Below are 25745 nucleotides of genomic sequence, written 5' to 3'. Positions count from 1 at the left end.
CCTAGAAGGCAGATGCACCTTTGTATCCATTCGCGAAGTTCCTTCGCGTCAACAGGGATGCCGCCAACATATGCATTTTCCGCCATGTCAAAGATCTTGGTTAGAGGACCAACTAGGTCCAGAAGGCGGTCTTGGCATGATCTAAGGCTTTTATCTATGCCTTTTCTTGGGTCTTTTGCGCCTTTAGCTATGAATGCGACGACTTTAGGGTCAAGTTCGGGTGTGAAGGCGATTTTTTCTGGGAGAGATGGTCGAGGACATTCCGATCTTAATCTCGACCTTACTTCCTTCGGGATCTATCTTCTTAGCAAGAAGCTAATGTAGTCTGCCACGTGCTGTGAGGGTAACCATTCGGGAGATAGGGGGTGTTTAATTAGTAAAGGATCGAACATGAATTCTCCAAAGGGGTCAGTAATACCCATTTTCGATCCTGAGGCCTTGTTTGCCTCTTCTGTGTTGACAGTAGAACTCTTTTCTTGGACCTCAATGTCCGAATCGAAGGACGAGGAGCATGAGAGATCTATCTCCGCCTCGTATTGGTCGTCGCTGTCAACTTGGATAGGGGTTTGTAGGCCTGTTTCTTGCCCTTCTGAGATGCCCTGGGCATCGTTCTGGTCTCCGCCTTGTAAGCGAGATCGATCCATATTTAATGAGACCTTTATTCTTTTAGATTTTGGGTCTGATTGTTGTATTCCGGATCTTTTCTTTGGGACCTTCCCTGTCCCTTCTTTGGGGTTTAGAATATGTGCCCCGCTAGTAGAGGGCCACCCCTTTGTAAGAATATCCCATTTTTTATTTATGGTCTCGTTAAATTTTTTATTAATACGGTCGCTGAACGAGTCCATGGCCTTGTCCATGGCTTTAGAAACCATTAGGTCCAATTTGGTTTCTAGCGATGCGTCAGCGGAGGACATAATGAAGGGGTAAGAATTAACAAGATAGCTAGTTTAAAAATTGTCTTTCCCCCTTGTATCGGATTAAATTAATAGATATGTCTTCCTACCGTAATTCTCAGCTTTTTTTTTTTTTTATAATGAAAAAACTAAACACTGTTAAAATAATGGTCTAAGCCTAAGTGGTTATTCCGGTGAAAATTTCAATAGAAACCCTTGCTGAGAAGAAAATACGTGATGACAGTTGCACTCTATCGAGTCCAAGCGTGTGGAATCAACCGTCGAGTGCTGCTTCTCATGAAGCTTTGACAATCACGCACGTTTTTTTACGTGCGTGGTTGTTTCTAAGGAGAATTCCTCTAATTATTTCCTCCTCGCGATGCGTGAGTTAATGGCGGCATCGCGAGGGGAAGAGGCACTAATGGCGTCGTCTAGGAGCCAGGAAGGGAGCACCACAATGGTACCGGGAGGAGAAGGTAAGAGCGGAAAGGTCCCGCAGTGTGTGGCAGGCTTGTGAAGAGGAGAGGCGGGTGTACGCATGCAAGCGGGCCCTATCAATGCGTTGCTAGGCAACGTTAGCGCTCGTGTGGGAATTTGAAACGCGCGTAAGAGGAAGCGAGTGAAAGGGGCTAACAATTTTAAATTCTTGCGGCAAGAAGTAAAGGGGGGTCATAATAAACACTTACAACCTTAGAAAAGGCCTTCTTAAACATAGAAAGGACAGAAGAAATGGGGAGAGGTTGGGTGAAAGAAAGTAAAGGCATGATAGGGTCAATAGGACCCAGTCATGTAAAGCAAGAAAAAAAGGTACAAGCATTAAGTACAATATAATCGTAATATAATTCGTAATACTATGAAAGTAAGAGCGAATGAAATGAGGTACTTATCTCTGTGAGCAGCAGCAATAAAGAAGGATGATGGCTGTGTGCTCACGGTCTTTATGCTGTTTCTACAGAATGTTCACAAGTTCTATGTTCTCTTCATTGTTACTGCTGAGCTGTGGCAATAAAGGAGAATTTGCATAATGTTGGCCTCCGTGTCATGCCATAAAATCTGTATGCATTTTATAATCCACCTAGCTATCCCTGATTTAGAGATGGGGTTGCCTTTATGAGGTGGAGAGAAAGAGACAAACAATTGCTTTGTCTTCCTGAAAGGCTGTGTTCTCTGGATATAGTAAAGCAAGGCCCTTTTAACATCCAGTGTGTGTAGAGCCCTTTCTGCAACAGTTTGAGGCTGCGAGAAAAAAAACGGTAATTCTACCGATTGGTTTAGATGAAAGGGTGAGATGACTTTGGGTAGGAATTTTGGGTTGGTACGTAGGACAACCTTGTTCGGGTGCATTTGGAGAAAAGGTTCTTGTATAGTAAGTGCTTGTATTTCACTGACCCTTCTAAGGGAGGTGAGGCTACAAGGAAAGCTGTTTTCCATGTGAGGAATTGCAGTTCGCATTTATGCAAGGGTTCAAAAGGCGGTCCCATTAGCCTTGTGAGCACTATATTTAAGTTTCACACAGGTGAGGGTGGCACTCTGGGGGGAATTATTCGTTTTAGGCCTTCCATGAAGGCTTTAATGGCAGGCACTCTGTAAAGTAATAGGTGCTGTCTGTTTTTTAAGTAAGCGGCAATTGCTGCGAGGTGTAGCCGAATGGATGTATATGCTAGGTTACATGTTTGTAGGTGTAGTAAGTAGCATATGATGTGCTGTATGGATGCGTCTAGAGGGTTGATTGTGTTGTTATGGCAATAAACAACAAATCTTTTCCACTTGGCAGCGTAGCAGGCTCTAGTGGTAGGACGTCTAGCTTCTCTGATAACATTCATACAGTCGGGGGGAAGGTTAAGGTATCCGAATTCTAGGATTTCAGGAGCCAGATCGCAAGGTTGAGCTGAGCTGGGTCCGGGTGTCCGATCTCTCCATGGTTCTGGGTTAGGAGGCATGGTGGGAGGTGTAATTTTTGGTGTGGCACTACTGAGAGTTCCAACAGCGTGGTGTACCATGGTTGTCTGGCCCATGTTGGAGCTACTAGAATGAGTGTGAGGGAGTGCTGTTGTAGCTTTCGCACCACTAATGGAATTAGTGGGAGAGGTGGAAAGGCGTATGCAAATTTGCCTGACCAGTTCATCCATATCGCATTGCCTTTGGACAATGGGTGTGGGTATCTGGCGGCGAAGCTTGGGCATTTTTTGTTTTCGTGGGTGGCGAATAGGTCTATCTGTGGATGCCCCCACATCTGAAAGAACGGGTGAAGAACCTGCGGGTGAAGTTCCCACTCAGGGATCTGCTGCGTCTGTCAGCTGAGCAGATCAACCATGGTGTTTTGGACTCCTGGGACATGCTGGGCTAGCAGAAAGATTTTGTGAGGAATTGCCCATCTCCATATGCTCTGTGCTAGTTGAGAGAGCTGTGGAGAGTGTGTGCCGCCTTGTTTTTGGATGTAGTACATGGCGGTCATGTTCTCTGTGCGGATAAGGACTGCCTTGCCTAAAATCTGTGTGGGAAAGGATTTTAGGGCTAGAAAGATTGCCAGTAACTCGAGATGATTGATGTGGAGTAACTTTTGTTGCGGCGTCCATGTGCCCTGCACTGTGAGGTGTAGTAGATGAGCTCCCCAGCCGGAGAGCGATGCGTCTGTTGTCAGGATTATTTGTGGAACCGGGTCCAGGAACGGTCGACCTCTGGAAAGATTTGTGGTGTTCCACCACTGCAGAGAGCGATGGGTGCGACCGTCTACCAACACCAGATCTGTCAGTTGCCCCTGGGTCTGGTTCCATTGGTGCGCTAAGCACTCTTGGAGTGGACGCATCTGGAGTCTTGCATGAGGCACTATGAAAATGCAAGAGGCCATCATCCCTATCAGTTGCATAAACACTGTTGCTGGGAGGGAGTGTTGAAGTATGAATTTTTAACGCAAAGCCTGAATGCTTGCAATCCTGGCCGGATTGGGGTAGGCTATGGCTTTTGAGGTGTCTATGGTGGCACCGAGGTATTGCTTTATGTGGGATGGTGTTAGCTGGGACTTTTGGTGGTTCACCGTGAAGCCTAGTTGATGAAGTAGTTGGATTGTAGTGGCGGTGTGGTGTACACATTGGTTGTAGGACGCGGTTTTTATCAGCCAGTCGTCCAGATACGGGAAGACGTGAATGTGCTGTCTTCTGAGATGTGCCGCCACTGCCGCTAGGCACTTGGTGAATACCCGTGGTGCTGTTGTGACCCCGAATGGGAGCACTTTGAACTGGTAGTGTTGCCCGTCCACTACGAATCTGAGGTACTTTCTGTGGGCATGGTGTACCGGAATGTGGAAGTATGCGTCTTTCAAGTCCAGTGTGGTGAGAAATTCGTTCTGGGAGAGGAGCGGAAGTACATGCTGAAGTGTTACCATGTGAAAATGGTCCGAATGTATGTATGTGTTTAGAGGCCGGAGATCTAAGATAGGTCGTAGAGTCTCGTCTCTTTTTGGTATCATAAAATATAGGGAGTAGACCCCTACATTTTGTTGATCGTGGGGGACCTGTTCTATTGCGTGTTTTTGTAGGAGGGAGATTACCTCCTGTTTTAGTAACGTGGAATGTTCTTGTGACATTGGGCGTTGCCTGGGTGGAATGTTGGGGGGGTAGATGTGAGTTCTAGGCAGTACCCTGAACGAATAATTTGGGTCACCCACTTGTCTGATGTGATGGACTCCCAGACGTGAAGGAAATTTTGTAGTCTGCCCCCGACCGGAGTGGGATGGTCTGGGGGGAGCAGGGGAAAGTCATTGGGTAGGCGGTGTGGCAGAGCGGGCGGTATTTGTTTTGCCTCTGCCTTTATTGTTATTGCCTCTATAGCCACCTCTTTGATAACCTTTTGTGAAGGTGGACTGAGGAGGGGATTTGTAGGACGTGGATGCGCTATCTGAGGAGTAGCCTCTGCCCGTGCCCCGAAAGGAAGAGCGGCGAAAGGAGCGCCTAGGAGGGTGTGACTGTAGGGCTCCCATAGGTTTCGCCGTATCTGTGTCTTTTTTCATCTTCTCGAGGGCCTCATCTATCTTTGGACCAAATAAATGTTCCTGATCGAATGGATGGTTTAATATGGAGGCTTGTACCTCGGGTTTAAAGCCTGAAACTCTCAGCCAAGCGTGTCGACGGAGTAGGACACTGGTGTTAATGGCCCTGGAGGCTGTGTCTGCTGCGTCTAAGGCACAGCGTATAGAGGTATTAGTTATGGTCTTACCCTCTTGAATTAATTCATTGGCCCTATTTTTATATTTTTCTGGGAGATGGTGCATGATGGTTTCTAGTTCATCATAATGCGCTCTGTCGTACCTTGCCAATAGTGCTTGAGTGTTGGCAATACGCCATATATTGGCTGCCTGTGACGCAGTGCGTTTTCCTGACGCGTCCAGGAGCTTTGATTCTTTGTCAGGTGGTGGTGCTTCACCTGACGCCTGGGAATTTGATCTCTTTCGTGCGGTGGATACCAATAGGGAATCCAGTGGTGCTGGCCCTTTGATGTAGGCAGGATCTGTGGGGGCAGCTTTATACTTTTTCTCTATGCGTGGGTTTAGGACCCTAGCCCTGACTGGGTCTTTAAAAACCTCTGGCGCATGTTTTATTACCCCTTTGAGCATAGGTAGTATAGCAGTAGACCTATGTGCAGTATCAAAGGTGTCTAGGAGGAAATCTTCCTCTACTGGGTCAGTGTGTAGCTCTACCCCGTGATAATGTGCCGCCCTCTGAAGTAGGTGGTGAAAACCTAGTGAGTCTTCTGGTGGAGATGGCCTGGATGGATAGAGGTCATCTTGTGGGACATCTGGAATGTCTGGATTATTATAATTATCCCAGGGGTCTGGGGATCCTGTAAGGGTGGGGTGTTGTGGCACATCTGCTGGGTCGTAGTATGGGTCCCCCTGATCATCATGGTCTGGAGACGGGGTCGGAGAGCGATGAGGCAGGGGTGGAGAAGGTGGAGAGGGTGGAGAGGGTGGAGGAGGTGGGGAAGGCACTCTGAAAGGGGAAGTAGCACAGTCCTTCCTCTTTGGAGGTGGAGGTGGAGCTGGTTTGTCCAAATGTCTCTTTTTAGAAGACAGTGCCAAATGTCCAGTTTTTGGATCCTTGGTAAGTGTCTTTTGCAAAGGATCCGGTGTAAAAAGTTCTTGCGACACTGGTTGTTCGGTCGGCGCCGACGTTTTCGGGGCCGACGGCTTCTTAGGCTTGTCTGTGGCGTGCTTTTTGAGAACCTCCGATTTATTGTTCGGTGCCGAGACAGGCTTCGGCGCGGGAGTGTCGGTGCCGAGGGCCTTATGATGTTTGGTCGGCACCGTGAGGCTGGGTTTGGACACCGAGGGCTTTGGTGTGGAGATCGGTGTCGAGGTAGAGGCCGATCTTTTCTTCGGTGCCGAAGGGTGTTTTTCGGCACCGCTGGCAGGCTGGCTCGAGCCCGAGCCGCCGGAAGGCTTATTTGGCTTTGTCACCGGGCCCGAAGGTGGGGTGTTCGAAGCAGTGCCTTTGGTCTTGCCTAGGCCCGAAGATGTCGACTGGAACGGAGGTCGAGGAGTGTGCCATTTTTCGTCTGGCCCTTCGATCTCGAATAGTCTTTTAGATCCAAAAAGACTATTCGAGATCGAAGGGCCAGACGAAAAATGGCGCACTCCTCGACCTCCGTTCCAGTCGACATCTTCGGGGATGACTTCGAGCCTCGTGTTCAGGGGAGAAGCAGAGGTTGCACACCTCATGAAGATCGGTGTGGGGGAATTTGGACCCACATCGAGGGCACTTTTTGAATGGAGTTCTTTCCATCAGCCGGGACCGGAGCCTGGATAGGCCCGAAGGCCGCCGTCGATGACTGGAATCGAAGGTGCGTCGAAGAAGAAGGTGATTGAGGAGATCAGTATCTAAACAATACCGCGGAGAGCGAGGATTCCGCTTCGATCGTCGAACTGGAATGTTCGGAACCGGAGCGCGAAGTATTACATCCGAGCCCGATGGAGGAAAAAAACAATCTGAGGATGGAGCCGAAGCCCATGCGCAATACGAACCAAGGGAGGAGTCACCGACCTCGTGACTTCCAAAGACTTTCCAAGAGGAAAAACAAACTGCAAACATCCGGGCCCAACACCAGATGGCGATCTATGCAAAAGTGTGTAATCTGCAGCTCATATGCCTCAAACACATTGTTTCAATTGGGAGAAGTGGGAACGCTGGGTGGTAAGACCATGGGTGTTGACTGGAAGTGCTTGTGTTTTCTGTCACAATAATTTTGACCCATACCTTGACATTCACAGAGCATTCAGGGGAAAAAACACAACCTGAGATGCTTGCATGCTACACCACCCTGGCCTCCTCTGGGTCTCTGTTTCAGAAATACCAAAGAATGGTAGGGTTCCAAGGCTGCTGGCTCACACAGAGCCCGAACAGTGAAGCTATTGACCATTAAAGCGATTAGGGAAATTGAGATTTCGTTGGGCATAGGTTTGACTTATGGGCTAGTGAAGAGGTGTCAAAGCCCACCATTCTGGATCTCCCTAGGGGAAGAAATATTGTTTGGCACAGAGGCATGAGGACTGATTCTTCGATGGTCAAGTACCTCCACCTCATTACTTTTCTCATGTTTTCCCCAGGAAGTCTAGTGGGCTTTCAGCCCCGATGGTTGGGTAGAGTGGGATGTTTATCACCGACCTGCTTGACTCTTGGAGCTCAGAAGAGCCACAAGTCCCTCAAAGAAACAAAGTGAGAAACAGATTGGGGGCTGGGTTTGCCCATCATGGCAGTGCACTGCATTGCCCACCCCAAGCAACAGATAGGTTTTCTACCACCCGGGGAATGCTGGATACAGGATTAACCTCCCCCTCCTAGTTGATATGTAAAAACTACACCCAAAAGAATGCAAATGTCCTCTCACTTACCACAGGGATGCTGTAGGCCCCAGGGCGGAATAAAGATTGTTGGAGCCTTTAGGAAAGTCAGTTGCAGCCTGAAGTCAGGATGAGCCCACCTTTTTTTTAGGGGGCACTTAACCATGCCTCAGGGGCTGCTTCACTTCCCTTGTATCTAGTGGGGGATCATCCTTCTGCCGCAAACACCAAGTAGGGATCCACTAGGTAGACGTAAAGTAAGAAGGACATTGTCCCATTTACTACTGTACTTCTCCCACTTTGATTGGTTCTCAGGGGGCATCTAATGGCAGCGACTGCTTTCACTTTCGCATTGTGCAACATCAGCATGAGATGTGCACTGATGCCGCACAGAGTGGGGAAAAAAGTATTTCGAGATGAGGGGATTCCTCAATCTCAAGATTAGTTTTCAAAAAGAAAATCCTTCTAGAGCGAGCACCTGAAGGATTCTTACTCCCTACCCAGAGTATGAGATGTTCACAATCTCCACATTAGGGACGTACTGTGTAGGAAGAAAATCTTGTTCTAAACAGTCAAAAAAATAGGAGTGGTTGCACCCATCTATTCAATGGATCTCCCATTTCCTTTAAACATGCAATATGGAACGAGGTCATTGCGAAAATAGCTATCCTGTAATACAAGAATTTTGAGTCGATGCAGATACTATAGTGACTCTGTAGATATTAATAGCGCTTTTATTTTATTATATGTGATATTGGTTTCTAGTCAGAAGAAAATATGCACATTGGAATTATGAACTATCTGTAATATGGCCACACTAGTCTTTTTACTTTTGTGGCAGAGGCCAGGAACATTCCAAGAAACCATGAAGCTTTAAGCCATTTTGTGGAATGGTCAATCTTCATCACCTAGGATCCATCAATTATATTCCAGGCAGTTCAAACATTTTTAAGTTCGGTATTAGCCAAAGTCTTTTTTTTTTAATTAAATGTGTAATCCATACGTACTTACTGTAAGAAATTGGAATATTATTTGGGGTGGGTGACTACCCACTGCCAAAAATAATCACAACCCTTTTCAGGGTGAATCTCAAAGTCACTAAATTAACCTGAGATCAACCCCAGGTGGCTACGGCACAGAGCAAAGTGGCTTAATTTAGGGCAATGTGTAAAGTATTTATGCAGTACCAAAACAGTAATAAAGTCAAAATGCGAAACAATAAAAATCCCAAACCGAATTAAAATAATAGAGTCAAATTTAATAAACAAAACAACAAAATGACAAAATATCCAATAAGGAGAACAGGCGATATGATATGACTTTTTAAAGTTTTTAGTAGGAATAGCACAAGGAAGAAACGCGTTACTTACCTGTAACAGCAGTTATCCAGTATTGGTGTCTTTCATAGATTCACATGCCTGAATCATTCCCCGTCGTCGAGACGGGAGCCTCCGGTACATAAAAAGGTAATGTCCTATAGACATACATAGAGAAAAATAGGCCAAAGGGCCTCCCCTTAGTGGCCTATCCTTGTCCTTATGTAAAAAGGACCAAACTCTCAGAGCCAGCCAATCAGCCATCACCTCCCTCTAGAACCTTCCTGACAGGAGCCTCAGTCCCTCAGATTTTCGTACGCAATAAGCTAGGTAGGCGTAATACAGTTAGAGAGAGACCTGAGTCCTTCCAGGGGAGGCGGGAGGGTTGCATGTGAATCTATGAAAGACACCAATACTGGATAACTGCTGTTACAGGTAAGTAATGCGTTTCTTATCCAGTATTAGGGGTGTCTTTCATAGATTCACATGCCTGAATCAGAGTAGTCAGCAATACATTATGCACATTTCTGATGTAATCATGCCATATAGTCATTTTAGATAATAAACATATTACCATGCGAGTTTAAAACATTGGCATACATCAATACATCATAGCAGTAAGAGATGTGCATACCAGGATGGAGGGATGTTGGAAGGCTCACCTCACTGGAATAGATGGCGAAGCACCGCCTGGCCCACTGCTGCATCCTTCATAAGTTCAGCATCCAGGCAGTAGTGTCTGGAGAAGGTGTGCGGTGACTTCCACGTCGCCGCTCTACATATGTCCAAAATCGGCACTCCAGCGAACAGCGCTGCTGATGTGGACATCGCTCTGGTGGAATGCGCTTCCACCCTAGCTCTCAAAGGCCGTCCGGCCCCGTCATGGCAGAATGCTATCGCTGAGGAGAACCACCGTGAGATGCTTTGTTTCGTTAGAGGCATACCCATCCTTGGCCTACTGTAGGCCACAAATAGCTGTGATGACTTCCTGAAGCTCTTTGTTTTGTCTATGTAAAACTTTAGACACCTTTTGAGGTCCAAGGAGTGGAGCATCCTTTCTGCTGCGGTGGTAGGGTTTGCAAAGAAGGAACGTAGAACCACCGGTTCATTGAGGTGAAAGTCTGAAGGCACTTTGGGTATGAACTTGGGATTTGTCCTCAGCACCACCCTGTCCTGTTTGAACTGCATGAAGGGCTCCTGAATGGATAGAGCCTGTAGCTCGCTGACTCTCCTGGCAGATGTTAGAGCGAGCAGCAGAGCCGTTTTCCATGAGATGTACTTGATGGAAGCTCGATGAATGGGCTCAAAAGGGTGCTTCATGAGTTGGTTAAGCACTAAATTGAGGTGCCACGTCGGTGGGACCCGTCTAGGTCTTGGGAAGGACCTATATAGTCCCTTTAGAAACTGCTTGATAAGCCTACTGGACCAGAGAGACGGTCCTTTGTAAGTCCTGGTGAATCGTGAAATGGCCGCCAGATGCACCTTTATGGATGCGTGCGCCAAACCTGACTGTGCCAAGTGTAGTAGATATGGCAGTATCTGCTCGGTTGGATATGGAGTGGTCTCAGGCCTTTCTCTAAACACCATGTGCAGAATCGTTTCCATTTTAGAGAGTAGGTTTTGTTGGTACTGACCGCTCTTGCTTTTGCCAGCACGTCCCTGCAGTCCTGCGGGATGTTTAAATGACAGAACTCTCTGTGCTCAGGAGCCAGGCCGATAACCTGAGCGATTGCAGGTTCGGGTACTGCACCTGCCCGTTGGACATTGTCAGCAGGTTCGGGTGCTGCCTCAGACGAATCGGTGTCCTGATGGAGAGGCGATGAAGATCCGAGAACCAGTGCTGTCTCGGCCAGAACGGGTCAATTAGGATTAGGGTACATGGCTCCGCCTTCATCTTCCTGAGAACCCTGGAAATCATCGGAAACGGTGGAAAAGCGTACGCAAATACGCTGAACCAACCTATGGAAAATGCATTTCCGAGTGACCTTGGTTGGGGACGCCAGCTTGCGTAGCTTGGGCATTTGGCGTTCTCCTTGGTGGCAAACAGGTCGATTCCTGGGACTCCCCATTCTGAGAATATGTGATCCAGCGTACTCTTGTCGAGCTCCCACTCGTGGGAGAGGGATTTCTGTCTGCTTAGGGCGTCCGCAATGGTGTTGTCCTTGCCCGGGACATAGTCCGCCCTGAGTGTGATCCCATGGAGTACAAGCCAGTTCCAGATCTTTTGCGATTCGCGTGATAGAGTGAGCGAACGCGTTCCTCCCTGTTTGTTGAGATAGTGCATCGTCGTGGTGTTGTCCGTTCTGACGAGCACCTGGGAGTTCTGGATGCGTGGTAAAAAGGGTTGCAGCGCCAGATACACAGCCCTCAATTCCAGAAGATTGATATGGAGATGCTTCTCCTGATCTGTCCATTTGCCGCTTACTTGAAGGTCCTGTAGGACGGCTCCCCAGCCTTCCAGGGATGCATCGGTGGTGATCACCAGCGGTGCTGCTGGAAGCAGGAATGGCAGTCCTATAGACAAATTCCTGCGATTTCTCCACCATTCCAGGCTCTTGGATATTTGCGGTGTTATCCTCACAATGTCTTCGAACGAACCTGTACTCTGCGTCCATTGGTTCGTGAGGGCTTCTTGCAATGGACGCATCCGGAGTCTGCAGTGAGGGATGAGGAGTATACAAGAAGACATCATTCCTAGGAGTGATTTGTAGGTTCGAACTCTTAGGGACTTCCTTGATGCCACAGCCGTGGCCAAAGATATTATCTTGTTTTTCCTTTCCTCTGAAGGAAATGCCCTTGCGCATTCCGTGTTCAAGGTCGCCCCGAGGAAGGTGATGCTTCTTGTTGGGGACATGTAGGATTTCTCGTGATTGAGAGTCAATCCTAGATGTTGAAAAAGATTGGTGCAGGCGTTGGAGGATTCTGTCGCGCCTGCAGCTGAAGGTGCCTTTACCAGCCAGTCGTCGAGGTAGGGGAAGACTTGGTGACCCATTTGACGCAGGAAAGCTGCCACAGGTGAAAGGCACTTGGTAAAAATCCGCGGAGCGGATTTGAGGCCAAACGGTAGGACCTTGAATTGGTAGTGTTGTCCTGCCACCTCGAATCTTAGAAACTTTCTGTGCCCCCTGAGTATTGGGATGTGGTAGTAGGCATCCTGAAGATCCAAAGATGTCATGAAATCTCCTTTTTCTAGAATGCCTAGTATTTCTTGGATCGTCACCATCCTGAAAGACTGACTCTTCAGGAAAGAGTTGAGTGCCCTGAGGTCTAGAATGGGCCTCCACTTTCTCTCCTTCTTGCGTATAAGAAAGAAGCGGGAATAGAATCCTTTCTCCCTTTGAGACGATGGAACTCGCTCGATCGCTCCTTTCTTCAACATCGCAGATATTTCTCGGAGTAGCAGTCGCAGGTGTTTGTGTGGAAGCCTGCGGGGAGGGGTTGCAGGTGGGATGGTGGTGAATTCCAGGGAATGGCCGAATCTTATTAATTGAAGTACCCAGCGATCTGTGGTGATGAGATGCCAATTTTCTAGGAAATGGGTCAATTTTCCTCCAATCCTTGATGAGGGAAATAGTCGCTGGACTGGCTGGAGTAAATGGTCACTGGCGTCCGCCGGTGCCCCTCTTCTGGTTTTTACCCCTGAAGTTTGATCTCCCATAAGAAGTCTGACGACCTTGTTGCTGCTTCTGTTGGTACTGGGATTTATTCTGGTAGGAATACGAGGACCTATTTTAATAGGATCCCCTGTAGCAGGACTGGCCTCTGGATTTGTTGCCTCGAAAGGACTGATTCCTTGCCTGCAAAGTACCCAGCGCTCTAGCAGTATCAGTGTCTTTCTTGATTGCTTGGAGCGCCTCGTCAATTTTATCCCCGAAAAGGTGTTGGCCGTCGAAGGGCATGTCCAGCACTTTCGTCTGCACCTCCTGCCTGAATGATGTTGCCTTAAGCCATCCCTGACGGCGCAGGACTGCTGCCCCAGCTAGTTGTCGAAAGCCTGTCATGGCCACATCTATGGCACAATCAATGATCTCAGCTGCCGAGGTTTGGCCCTCGGTAAGTAGTGCCTTGACCTCCTCCTGAACTGTGTTGGGCAGCTCCGCTATATAAGGGGCTATATCTTCCCAAAGCTGGCGGTTATAACGCCCTAACAGGGCTATGGAGTTGGCCACCTTGATGGTCATGGCCGATGTCGTTGAAAACCTCTTACCGATCGTGTCCAACTTCCTGCCTTCCTTGTCCGGTGGGGCTGACAGAGGAGAGGAAGGGTTGCGAGAATTCTTCTGGGCCGCCTGGGTTACGACCGAATCCGGTTTCGGGTGCCCATTAAGGCAAGCTGGCGCCGTGGTTGGAGCCTTGTACTTTTTATCCAGGCGTGGAACAACCGCAGGTACAGAGGCCGGCGTCAGCATTAGTTTCTTTCCCTGGTCCCAGAGAAAGTCAATTATTGGGATCGACTTCGTTGTCTTCTTTGTTTGCTCCTTGAAGTCATGTAAGAAGCACTCGGTTTCAGTCGATTCCATCACCATATGAAACCGCGTCGCTGCTCTTTCCACTATCCTACGGAAACCGCCAATGTCCACTGGCGGTGAATCTGCTTGGCGCGGTTGCGGTGAAGCTGGGGAAGATGCTACATACTCTTCCTCCTCATCGTGATCCGTCTGGTCTTCCTGGACTTCCCCCTCTTCCATTTCCTCAGCCTCCTTATCTGTTGATTCTATCACCTGAGGTGGCACTTTCTCCTGGCGGACCTGAGTAGTTGGCCGTGTCTGTTTTGGGGCTGTCGTTGGTGTAATTGTAGTAGGCGTGGGGCCCCTGTCTCAGTTGCCGGTGATTCCGGGAAACGTTGTTTGTAGTCCCGGATGAGGTATTTGAGGTCATTTACAATTGACACGGGAAGGCATACCATCTGGGTGACCTCCGTGCGAACCTGTTCCTGGAAAGGGTGTTCCTGGTAGCTCATCTCCTCCTGTTCTTCGTCCGTGCTCTGACACTTGACGTGCAGCTCTGAAGGGGAAGTAGCCTGATCCAGGAGTTCTTCTTCAGATTCCTCACTCTGGAGAATCTCCATAGGCAAATGAGTTTGCACCTTACTTGGAGACGTTGTTTCTGGTGTAATCTGCTTCCTGGTCAGTTTGCCAGACACAGAATCCTGTGCAGGATCCCCTGCCGTCGTCCGTGGTGTTGTCGACGGTGGTAGGGTCATAAACGACGTTTCTATGAGCTTGGATTTTTTCCATGGCTCAGTAATACCTATGGTCGACGACGATTCCTCCGTCGACGATACCCTCGTCGACGGTATGGCCTTCGTCGACGGTGCCCCCGTCGACGATATTTTCTTCATCGACGATGCTTTCGTCGACGATGCGCTCGTCGACGATTCATTCGTCGTCAACACCTTCGTCGTCAACGCCTTCGTCGTCGATGTCTTTGTCGTCGACGACTTCGTCGTCGACCTTCCCGTCGACGGGGGGCTCCTCATCGACGATGTCGTCGTCGACGGGACAATCTTCGTCGTCGACGAGGTCTTGGACGTCGACGACGGCTTTAGCAGTATTACAGATGAAATGGGTGTACCTGCTGACGACGATGAAGGAGTGGTCGTCGTCGACGAGAAGACTGACGACGCTGTCGTCGTTGACACAGTTGTCGTCGCTGTGGAGACATAACCTGGCGCCCCAACTCTTTTTTGCGCCTAGGAGGTTGTCGCAAATTTGCTGGCCGACTGGTTAGGCTTCTTAAAAGTCTGCGCATCCTTTTCAGACACTGAAGATTTTGAAGATCTTGCCTCTGAAGACTTCTTGTGTGCCTTCATAGGAGGAGTGTCTGAGGGGCCAGGAGATGCCACTCTTGGCCTCTTCAGGGAGACTTCAGAGGTCCTCGAAAAGCTTCCCTCTGAGGATACCACACTCTCCCTGTCCTTAAGCCTGTCCAGCCAGATAAGCAGACGACCTTCTCTGTCCCTCAAGGTCTTGTGAGGGAAAGACCTACATATCTTACAGTCCTTAGGTACGTGGTCAGGATAAAGGCAATATAGGCAGAGGTCATGCTTGTCGTCCACATGTAGCCTTTTCTTCCCACATGAAGAGCAGGCCCTGAAAAGGGCTTTCTTCTGGGACTCAGACATGCCAGAATTAGGAGAAATAAATCACTCACTGCAGTGATAAGTGGCTTGAAGTAATCTCTGTTCAAGTCCTTGAAGAAATAAGTCGCTTTTAAAAGTGAAGAAGTTGGTTTTGAAGAAATCCTGAGGAGAACTCAGGCTGGAGACTCCCTAGCACAACGTGCGGTAGAAAATCTGAGGGACTGAGGCTCCTGTCAGGAAGGTTCTAGAGGGAGGTGATGGCTGATTGGCTGGCTCTGAGAGTTTGGTCCTTTTTACATAAGGACAAGGATAGGCCACTAAGGGGAGGCCCTTTGGCCTATTTTTCTCTATGTATGTCTATAGGACATTACTTTTTTATGTACCGGAGGCTCCCGTCTCGACGACGGGGAATGATTCAGGCATGTGAATCTATGAAAGACACCCCTAATACTGGATAAGCACAAAGTGGCAAGTGTAGACATTGGTCATGTAGACCAAGACCTAGGCGCAATTTCAGGATGACAGCAATAAAGTGTGGGTCGGATACACCAACCGGATTCGCCCAGGTCATAGATTTTACCTTCTGACTTAGGGCCTGATTTAGAGTTCGGTGGACGGGTTCTCATCAGATTTAGCTATTACCAACAAGCAGAGTATCTAGTGCCCCACTATCTTTTGCACACCTCTCTATCAGGTTTTCACCCAAGAAATAGCACTGATGCGTCTCTCTTTCGAAGTTAGACTCTCTGGATCAGGGCAGGACTGCAGCCCTTATCCTTTTGTATTTGAGTGCCTCTTTTGATACTGTGTACTACCCGGTGCTACTCAGGGGACTACAGGAGTGCAAGATATTTGGCTTGACTTTGAGCTGGTTCGCTTCTTTTCAGGCAGATCGCTTGTTTCAGGTGCCCTCCACACCTTATGCCTCGTTGGTGCCGTCGATCCTTCATGGAGTTCCTCAGGGCTGGTCCCTACGTCCAAAACTCTTTAACATCTATGCATGACCTCTTGTGGACAGTGTAGAAACCTTTGGCTTCTCCATAATTTCATATGCTGATGACACTCAGATCATTAGCCTGTACCCAGACTCTGGCAATGGTATTTCTCAACTTAAAAGCTGTTTACAAGCAGTGGCCAAGTAGATGGACAGACATTGCCTGAAACCCAATGTTATCAAAACAGATATTCTGACAGCTGGCAACCATCTATTTTCAGAGGGCTCAATGAAGGCCAGCAGATCTTGGCCCGGTACCTACTCCCACACTGGTGGTTAAGAACTTAGGCATTTGGATTGATAACCAGTTTACGTTTGAGCAACAGATCCATATAGTGGCAGCCTGCTGTTTTGGCTTGCTCAGCGGTTTAAGGAAATTTGTGTGGGCATTAACTCCTCCGCACAGAAAGTGTCCAGGCTCTGATTACATCTCACTTGGACTACAGCAATATGCTTCATCTGGTTATCAATAAAGCTCTCCTCCAAAAATTACAGATAATCTAGATTTCTGCGCTCGCCTTCAAGGACATCTGCCCCATATGTGGGTCCAACTTATGGAACTCTATCAGCTCCCGGTTGCAAAGTGCATTATTTTCCAAGCACTCTGCTTTGCTTATAGAAGCCTTTCGGACTCTGGAACGATATATCTATGCCGCCTGATCAGTCCCTACTGCCCCAGAAGATTGCTTCACTCCTCCCATACTTCCTTGGCACAGGTCAATCAATCAATCAATACTTGTAAAGCACGCTACTTACCCATGAGGGTCTCAAGGCGATGAGGCTGGCAGAGAGGAGCTGGCGGGTGGGGGTGTAGAAGCTGAGTCTGGTAATCAGGTAGGCTGGTCCGGTATTGTGGAGTGCTTTGTGTGCGTGGGTGAGGAGCTTGAAGGTGATCCTCTTGTTGACGGGGAGCCAGTGTAGGTCTCTCAGGTGGGGTGTGATGTGGCTGCGGCGGGGGACATTGACGATTAGTCGGGCTGAGGCGTTTTGGGTGCGTTGTAGTCGTCGTAGGTGTTTGGCTGGGATTCCTGCGTAGAGTGCATGCCGTAGTCCAGTCTGCTGCTGACGAGGGTCTGTGTCACCGTTCTTCTTGTTTTGGTCGGGATCCACTTGTAGATCCTGCGGAGCATGCGGAGGGTTTTGTAGCAGGAGGAGGAGATGGCGTTGATCTGCTTAGAATGGAGAGAGAGGAGCCGAGGATGAATCCTAGGTTACGTGCAAGGTCGGTGGGTGTTGGTGCTGTTCCCATTGTGGTCGGCCACCAAGAGTCGTCCCAGGCTGAGGGGGTGGGTCCGCGCTTCAACTGGCCAGTTTGGATGGATGCTCTTTTCAAATATATGCACTGAAACTGTAGAATTCCCTTGCTTTACAGCTTCAGAGCTGTCAGACGAAGGGGTGTTTCCACAAGGAATGTAAAACATGGCTCCTTTACTTCAAGGCTCCTTTAACTATTCCATTTGAGGAACCTGAGGCATGGCTAGGTTCAGATATCACTGGGAAACCATTTCCTAGTAGACATGTGCTTTTTAAATTCTAGACACAGAAATAGACAGAGGCCAACAGCATGGTCCAGTATAGTTCCAGTTGCCACCGGTTGTAAGCCAGGCCTTTTGAAGCTTGTGTATCCCTGTAGCTTGATACGGAGTTTAGCCTTATGACCCTTGGAGTCCACTTTTTTGTCCTGGGTACGTGAGGGGGGAGGTGCACTTCTCAAGTTACAAGCAGTGGGTCCAGTCCTCCTCTGTTCTTATTCATATTTGAAGTATGTGCCTGGAGATTCTCCATGAATGCCTTGCACTAGCTAGTGTTTCGGAAAGACTCCAGAGAATGCCCTAACCAATGGGGTAAAAATTCCTGGGGCCACTCTACGTATGCAATTTGGGCATTTTCAAGATGGCGAAAGTCTTTGGCCACACTAAACTTGGGCTGAGAGGGCTGAGAGTGTGCATTGGGAGTATACTATGGCAATCATAGTGCACTCTCACATCCAACATGGAAATACAGTTTAAGGCAAACACTGTACCCACAGCCAACCCAGAGATAGAATATTGGTAGGACAAAAGTAGGTTTCTTCAGCAACCAGACATTAGCAACACAAGTATTGTCTTGGCATCCTGTTCCATTCCTTTCATGTGTGCTCTAAACTTTATGTCTAAAACCCACAGACAGAAGTCTGGTAGAATAGAAATTGAAGAGTTTCTCTATTGCTGTGACTGAAAATGCAAATGTCCGTGTACTGTTAAAATCAATGTTAAGTTTTGATGAATAGTACAAACATGCCTTAGCCACCGCTTTATCTTTTAACCTCAGAATCAACTCCTTTAATTCCCTACAGTCTCTGATCTGTTTGATACAAAATATCTGATTGAATGAACAGCTCAAACAATTTGCAGTCTGTGGGCATACAGGTCAACTTGAATATTTTTCCACCACTTAAAATGTCAATAAATAAAGATGAACTTGGGCGTATTTACTTTTTCCTTGAATCAAAACAGGGTTCTTAATGTGTCCTTTGAATTTCTGTTTCTAAACTGAAAGAGGTATAGAAGACAGTGAATTCTTTCAAAGATGACGAGGATGGTCTTCGGCCACTCTGTGATTCTTATTACAGGAAGAAGCTAACAATGGGACACCGTTTTGTGGCACACTGTCATGTCACCTCCTAATGGCTTGCTTGACTTCGGTGCCCTATCCATAGTAGGGCGTCAGTGCAGAGACAACGTGATTACCTCATTTGCATAGGGTCACCCCCTAATGCAAAAGAGTAACTACCCTTATGAGATAGCTCTGGTGCTACATGTGCCCAACACTATCAGTATTACAGAAGGGATGCCTGTGGCCACTTCTGTAATACAGGAGTGCCCCGGGTGTGCGACAAAGAGGGAACATACGCCTTTTGCACACCCGGGACACTGCATAATATGGCTCCTGGTATCTTTTACAGAATTAGTTCAATTGTAAGAAGAGAACATATATGTGTATTTGTCTTTGATATATGTGTATGATCGTAAAGCATTTTTATTGATGTATGTTTAGGTTCCTAAAATATTTTTATTGATCAATTATTAATTAATTAGTTTATTTTGTTCTACAACAAACCTTTTGGATTGTCTTTGCATGTGCTCCTTCTGTTTTTTGATGACTAGTTGGTTACTTGGTGAACCTTTTGCTCGTGTGGTTTCTATTGATCGTCTCCTTGGTTCTGAGGGGTCACAAACAGATGTCTACATTCCATACAAAACATCTACAGGGTGAAGAGTTTTCAATCAAGTATTGAATAGTTCTTTTTACATTCCGCCAAAACACGAAAATAAATAGGATGTTCTTGTCCATCATATTTTTGTTCTTGTAACAGAACTGCCCAAATGCTCTTTCTGGAGGTGTCTGTTTCAGCAAGTCCATGTTGATACTTTTGCCAACTTCGAAGTGTTCAATGGTAACTGAGATCAACATTGATGCAAAGGCGGTGGTGATATTTTTGCTTTTCTACCCTCCTTAATCTCCTCTTCCTGGATCTATCTCTGTGGGAGTCCTTTGGGGAAACAGGCACTGTAACAATGGAGACTCAGTGTTTCCTGGAGGTCTTGTCAGTCTTTTATGTCTCCTTCGACTTGAGGTCTTCTATCTTGCCATGAAGCCTGATACTTTCCCTGTCTTTAAGTATCCTTTTGGACATTTTTTAATAGAAAAATCACATTTCTTTACAGAGCCAGAAGATTAGTAGCAGCCTTCTTTCTTCCACAGGATTGGTACTTCATGAATAGTGAAGACCTTATGATGGGAAAAATCCCCGAAAATTGCCAAATCAAATCACACAACTTGTAAAGGGACAAATATGTTAAGCGAAATTAAGAGTATTACAGTATCCCACAAACATGATCCAGAAAAAAGAAACCACATTGTCAAGCAACTACCAGTAAAAGTCATTATGGTATTTGGAAGTCCCTGGAGTCTTAAAAATCAAAGGTGCTTTTTAACTCTTAGAATGTAAGCCTATCAGCATGCTATGTTCATCTTAATTAAGATATGTTAGAGCACAGGTTGTGATAGGTGCTGCAATGTAGCTTAAAGAGGAGAATTATTAATTTATTCATGAATCAATTTTCAAATTCAGAACATTTAGAATGAATAGGCTTTTTGAGGATGATTTTGTGAATTTTAGTCACGCCAGGCTCTTTATCCTGTCACAGTCTGATATATTGGATGAGAAGTGTGCAAGGGTCCACCCTAACAGTGGGTAATTATTCTAACACTTATGGCTATCACTGGAGAGCCTACAACGCAGAATATCCTATTACACACTCTGATTAGGTACGCACGCAGACTAATACCAAACTGTGGTAACTAACACCAGATGGGTCCTTCAGATCCTTGGCTATCAGCCTACCAATTCAGCAGAGGTCATGGCCTCCACTCCCCCCGGGAGAAATATGCGTGCTGAATTTAGAGATCCCTGTCATTCAGGTAGGGACCATGTGCCTTCAATGAAGTCGCCAGAGAAGCAGCTTTAACCCCTTGCATGCCCGCCCCTTTCCCCGCCCAGTGCCGCGCCTTCCATTAGCGGGCGGAGTTCATGACGAGCTGGACTCGTCATGGGCACAGCGCCACCGCAGCCCATGACGAGTCCAGCTCGTCATGGGCACTGAAGGGGTTAAGCTGTTTCTTGAAAAGAAAAAACAATTACCATGACGTGCAGGGTGTTTTCTTCCTGTATACGGGGCTAGTATGCATTTGTCTATCCAGGCTTGCTAAGCATCTCACAGCAGTTCTTTGTGGGGATACAAGAAATGGTGCCTCCTCCTCCCTCTAAATATGCCTGAAGCACTCAGATCACAGGTTTACATCAGTGGAACCAGCTCAAACTCTGGCCAGTGTTTCCTGCGACTCTAAATATAGAGGGGAATGTTCAAGTTTAGCCCAGCAGAAGAATGGCCAACTCATGGCAGTGCTCCCGTTCCACCAAACTCTGAATGACACACTAGTATCACAGTCTTGTGAGGGAATGTGACAGCTTTTGAAATGTAAGGTGAGTAAATTGAAAGAAATCTTTGTAATACCAAAAAATTGTCGACCACCAGGCGTTCCTATATAAAATATTAGCTCAACTTGCATTCTCTCACAGGAAAGTGACCTCATAGATTTATGGGCATATGTATCAAGCCCTTTTCGCGTTCACAAACGGGCCAATTCTCAGAATCGGCCCGTTTGCGAACGGGAAAAAGCCTTTTCGGATGTATCATCCCAAAAGGCCTTCGCAAAATAGGGAATCGCAAAATTTGCGATTCCCTATTTTGCAAATGCATTTAAAGAATCGCAAATTGCGATTTCTTGAAAAATTCACTTTTTTGAATTTTTCAAAGTGCCATGTGGTGCACATACATGCCCTTAGGGCATGTATGTGCTCCACATGTGCACATGTACATATTTCAGGGGTGCTACAGAGTGTCCCTTGCACCCTTGAAATTGTATTCGCAATTTGCGAGTACCTAATGGGTACCTGCAAATTGCAAGTGTCTTCCCATTCATTCCTATGAGCCTCTAGGCCCATAGGAATGAATGGGAAGGTATTCCTTAATTGCGAATAAGGAATATGTAGGAATCGCAAATATTATTGCGAGTCCTACATACATAGCATTTTGCGAGTCCATAATAGAGTTTCTCAAAAAATCTCTATTAAGGACTCGCAAAACAGCCATTTCATACATATGCCCCTGTATGTTTATCACATCTTCCATTCATCCTAAGGATCAGTTTGCAATATTAAATGAATTCAATGTGCACACAGTGCTCTAAAGACCTTAATCTTTCAAACCTATGAAAGCATGTGATTTTTTACTGTCTACAAATGCATACATTCTTTTGGCTACATTACTCTAAAAGGTATTTCATGGGGCAAGACTAAAGTGTTACGAAAAATACCTTTAGACACCTACCGTTATGATTATGCATGGGGATAATTTTTTGCAGAATTCATCATCTAGAAGACGTTGGAAGGTAGCATCTTTCTCTACGATTAGTATAAACTTTGCATTAGAAGTCATATCTTTCAAGTTAAGGCATTGTGCAATAATAATCTCAGTCAATGCATTTATTAAGATATTGGCTTTTATACACCTGAATTTTGGTATACAATAGGTATGAAAGTCCGTATTATGGTCAATTGAAACCACTGGTGAAGTTGAGCATCACCAAGAGTTTCACATTTTTGCTACTGCTCACATAACAGCAGCAGACAGTGCAATATCAGACTTTTAATATCTTGGCCCTAGGTTTTTTTATTTTCAGAACCTCTAATAACTCAAAATCCGTGGATGGTTTCACAGCCGTTCAGATGAGATCATACACAATGTTGCTCCAGATGTTGCTTACATATTGAAATATTTGAAAGGGTGGGGAGGCTGAGAGTCGGGAAACAACCTTTACAACGCAACTATTACACCGCACTACACTTACAACGCAGGCATTACAACGGAACATCCTTTACAACGCATGACACTACAACGCATACCATTACAACGCATACCATTACAACGCATGACACTACATCGCATGTCACTACAACGCAGGCATTACAACGCATACCATTACAATGCATACCATTGGAGTTAGAATAGTAATTTTTAACCCCTACACTATCCAACACTTACCCTACTGTTGCACCCCCTGGAGTTAGAATAGTATTTTTTACCCCTATAATATCCAATACTTACCTTAAATGCAATGTAACAGTATGCGTTGTAATGGTATGCGTTGTAAAGGTAGTATGCGATGTAATGGAATGCGTTGTAAAGGTAGTTTTTTAAAATGCGTTGTAGTGTCATGCGATGTAATGGAATGCGTTGTAGTGGATGTTGCGATGTAAAAATTGCGTTTTAAGTGCATGCGTTGTAAAAGTATGCGTTGTAGCATCATACATCCCTGAGAGTTGCCTTTCAAAGCACTACTTCACACCCCGGAGTCCCCTCTTACCACTTTCCTCAAAACTAGGTTGACGTCTACCCTTTACTCCACCAGTGGCTGTGAACTCCTTATCTAGAGATTTGCTGCAATATTTTATTTCCCAATAAATCAATTGAATCGCTACTTTTATTCCACAGTCAAATAGCCAGTCACTCCCCTTCGTATAAGGCGTCATTCAGGCCACTCTTTGGATGGTGGTAGGAATGCTGAAGCAAAAAAATGTTTTTGTTTTATTTTAGATTATAGATTTTAGAGACCTTAAACTTTATATGCATTTCTTTTCATACAACATCAGTAGCTTTTGCATCTTATTTCAATATTCAATAACTCACTAACTCACCCACCCATATCAAATTCAGATATTAGAGTAGATCTCGATTAGCATCAAATACATGGATCCTTCTCATTCAGGCCCTAAATTCAACATGTTGCCATGGGGCTTGAAAATTCAACAGTTTAACATCTGCACAAGTTATTTAAACACACATCTAAAGTGTCCTTATAGGAATTGGGCACCAAAGTTCACTGTTGCCTATATTCGCAAGGAAAGGACCCAGATGTGGTGTTGCTTCTTGAATTACTCCTCAAAGCACCCAGCGTTTGCTCCATTGGCAACATGTTCTATATTTTCATGTACCATATCCTATCAAAGGGGGTGTGATATTTCCCATAGAAACTGGCCATCTCACGTTTGGCAGTCCCTAGCACTTTTGTACACAACATTCCTTCTCTCAATACTCATGAAGAGGTTTGTATCACCCGTCTCGCCCCCTCAAATAAATTTCTGCAAGGGTCTTCTCAAATCTCCATTCCTAACATTTCTGAAATCAGGTGCCTCAGCTGTCGACAGAAGAGTTTGATTTTCTGACACCCTTACCAAAGGAGAAGCCAGTCACCCTTTCCCAGCATTGTCTCCAACATTGTCAATTTAATTCTGGTTTACGTGCAATACCAACTGTGTAGGCTGTTAAAAAATAACTTTATTGCACACATACACAGCTGAGAAAATTCCTATTGTGCACGTTGTTCCATTCCAGGGGGAATATGACCCTACTCAAATCTGGCTCCCAACTATTTATACAGCGCCTTCTGTTTTTTCTGAACTTGTTAGTTCCTTGGAAGGTAATGTTATCCGACACCTAACGTCCACAATGTTGAACATAAACATCCTCAAATTTCTACATTCCTGATTGCACCAACTTTAATTAACGGATCCTTTAGCTAATACCTAAGCTGAAAGTATTGCAGCCCTCCTTGGCTAAGGGCCCGATTCACAGAACTAACTTAAGACAAAATCCTAAACTTACTACTTTTGGTATTCACAGAAGGCATTTAGTAGTAGTAAAGTTAGGATTTCGTCTTAAGTCTGTCTTAAGTCTGTCCTTAGTCTGTCTTAAGTCTGTCTTAAATCTGTCTTTCTTAAGTCAAACTTAAGTCAAACTTAAGACAAAATCCTAACTTTACTACTTCTAAATGCCTTCTGTGCATACCAAAAGTAGTAGGACAGACTTAGGACAGACTTAGGACAGACTTAAGACAGACTTAAGACAGACTTAAACAGACTTAAGATAGACTTAGGACAGACTTAAGACAGACTTAAGACAAACTTAAGACAGACTTAGACAAACTTAAGACAAACTTAGGACAGACTTAAGACAGACTTAAAACAGACTTAAGACAAAATCCTAACTTTACTACTACTAAATGCCATCTGTGACTACCAAAAGCAGTAAGTTTAGGATTTTGTCTTAAGTTAGTTCTGTGAATCGGGCCCAAGACTTTTAGAAGCACTGAGGCCAACTGTAAGGGCAAGGTAAGTCAACTAGTTAATTTCCATCTTCTGGGATGAGTGTGAGACTCAGTAGCCCTGGTTTCTCTGCATTTATTTTAAAGCCTGATACCGTGGAAAACCACTGAATTGCTTCGGACAACAAATGGGAGAACGTGTTTGGTTAAAGGAGTGGATCAATGACACAATATAGATGCACACAATATCGATTCACAAAAATATCCTAAAATAAATATCGTTCTAAAAAAAATCATCTTCCTATACTTAACTAAGAAAATCCAATTATCAACAAAAAAAATATAGGTTTTCACTAATATCAATAACAAAAATATCACAAATTAAAATATTGTAACCTTTAAATAAACAAACAAGTAGTCAAATATATATATAACTCATGCGGCTAATTTACCTGAGTGTGATGGACATAAAAGAGGGGGTGTTTGTTGCAGAAGCCGTTTCATCCCAGCATGCCTTTGACAAAGGGCGCAAAGCCCGAAACGCGTCGGCACCAGACTACTGCTAAAGTGTATGAAATCGAATAAAGCGCTTTTTAAAGGATTTCCCTGCTGCGTGTGCACTTCGCCTGGGGGCAACCTTTTCTTTCGTGTAATACGGCCGGCCCGGCCGTGAGGATGCACCACCGCAAGAAGTAAAGCGGATCCGCGGCTTGCTTATTTGGGCAGGCACTTGGCGGAGCAGCGGGTTCCTGTGTCAAGTAAAGTGACTTTGTTTTGTTTCATCAGCAGGGTAACAACGTTGTGCTGAGAGAATGGCGGCAGTCCACAAGGGCATCACTTGACTACATAGCCCATAACTCATGCGGCTAATTTACCTGAGTGTGATGGACATAAAAGAGGGGGTGTTTGTTGCAGAAGCCGT

The 25745-nt window shown here is 46.0% G+C and overlaps 1 protein-coding gene across 1 annotated transcript in view; it reads right to left on the bottom strand.

Annotated features, from left to right (window-relative positions):
* Window positions 1-25745, bottom strand: part of SPO11 (SPO11 initiator of meiotic double strand breaks) — an 898758-nt gene that overhangs the window by 336969 nt on the left and 536044 nt on the right. The window contains exon 9 of the mRNA XM_085614575.1: window positions 22051-22160. Within this exon, the coding sequence (XP_085470701.1) occupies window positions 22051-22160 (110 nt within the window). The remainder of the gene's footprint in view (window positions 1-22050; window positions 22161-25745) is intronic.

This window comes from Triturus cristatus, chromosome 7 (genome assembly GCF_964204655.1).
Source record: "Triturus cristatus chromosome 7, aTriCri1.1, whole genome shotgun sequence".
NCBI lineage: Eukaryota > Metazoa > Chordata > Amphibia > Caudata > Salamandridae > Triturus > Triturus cristatus.
This window is presented reverse-complemented; position numbering and strand designations above follow the sequence as displayed.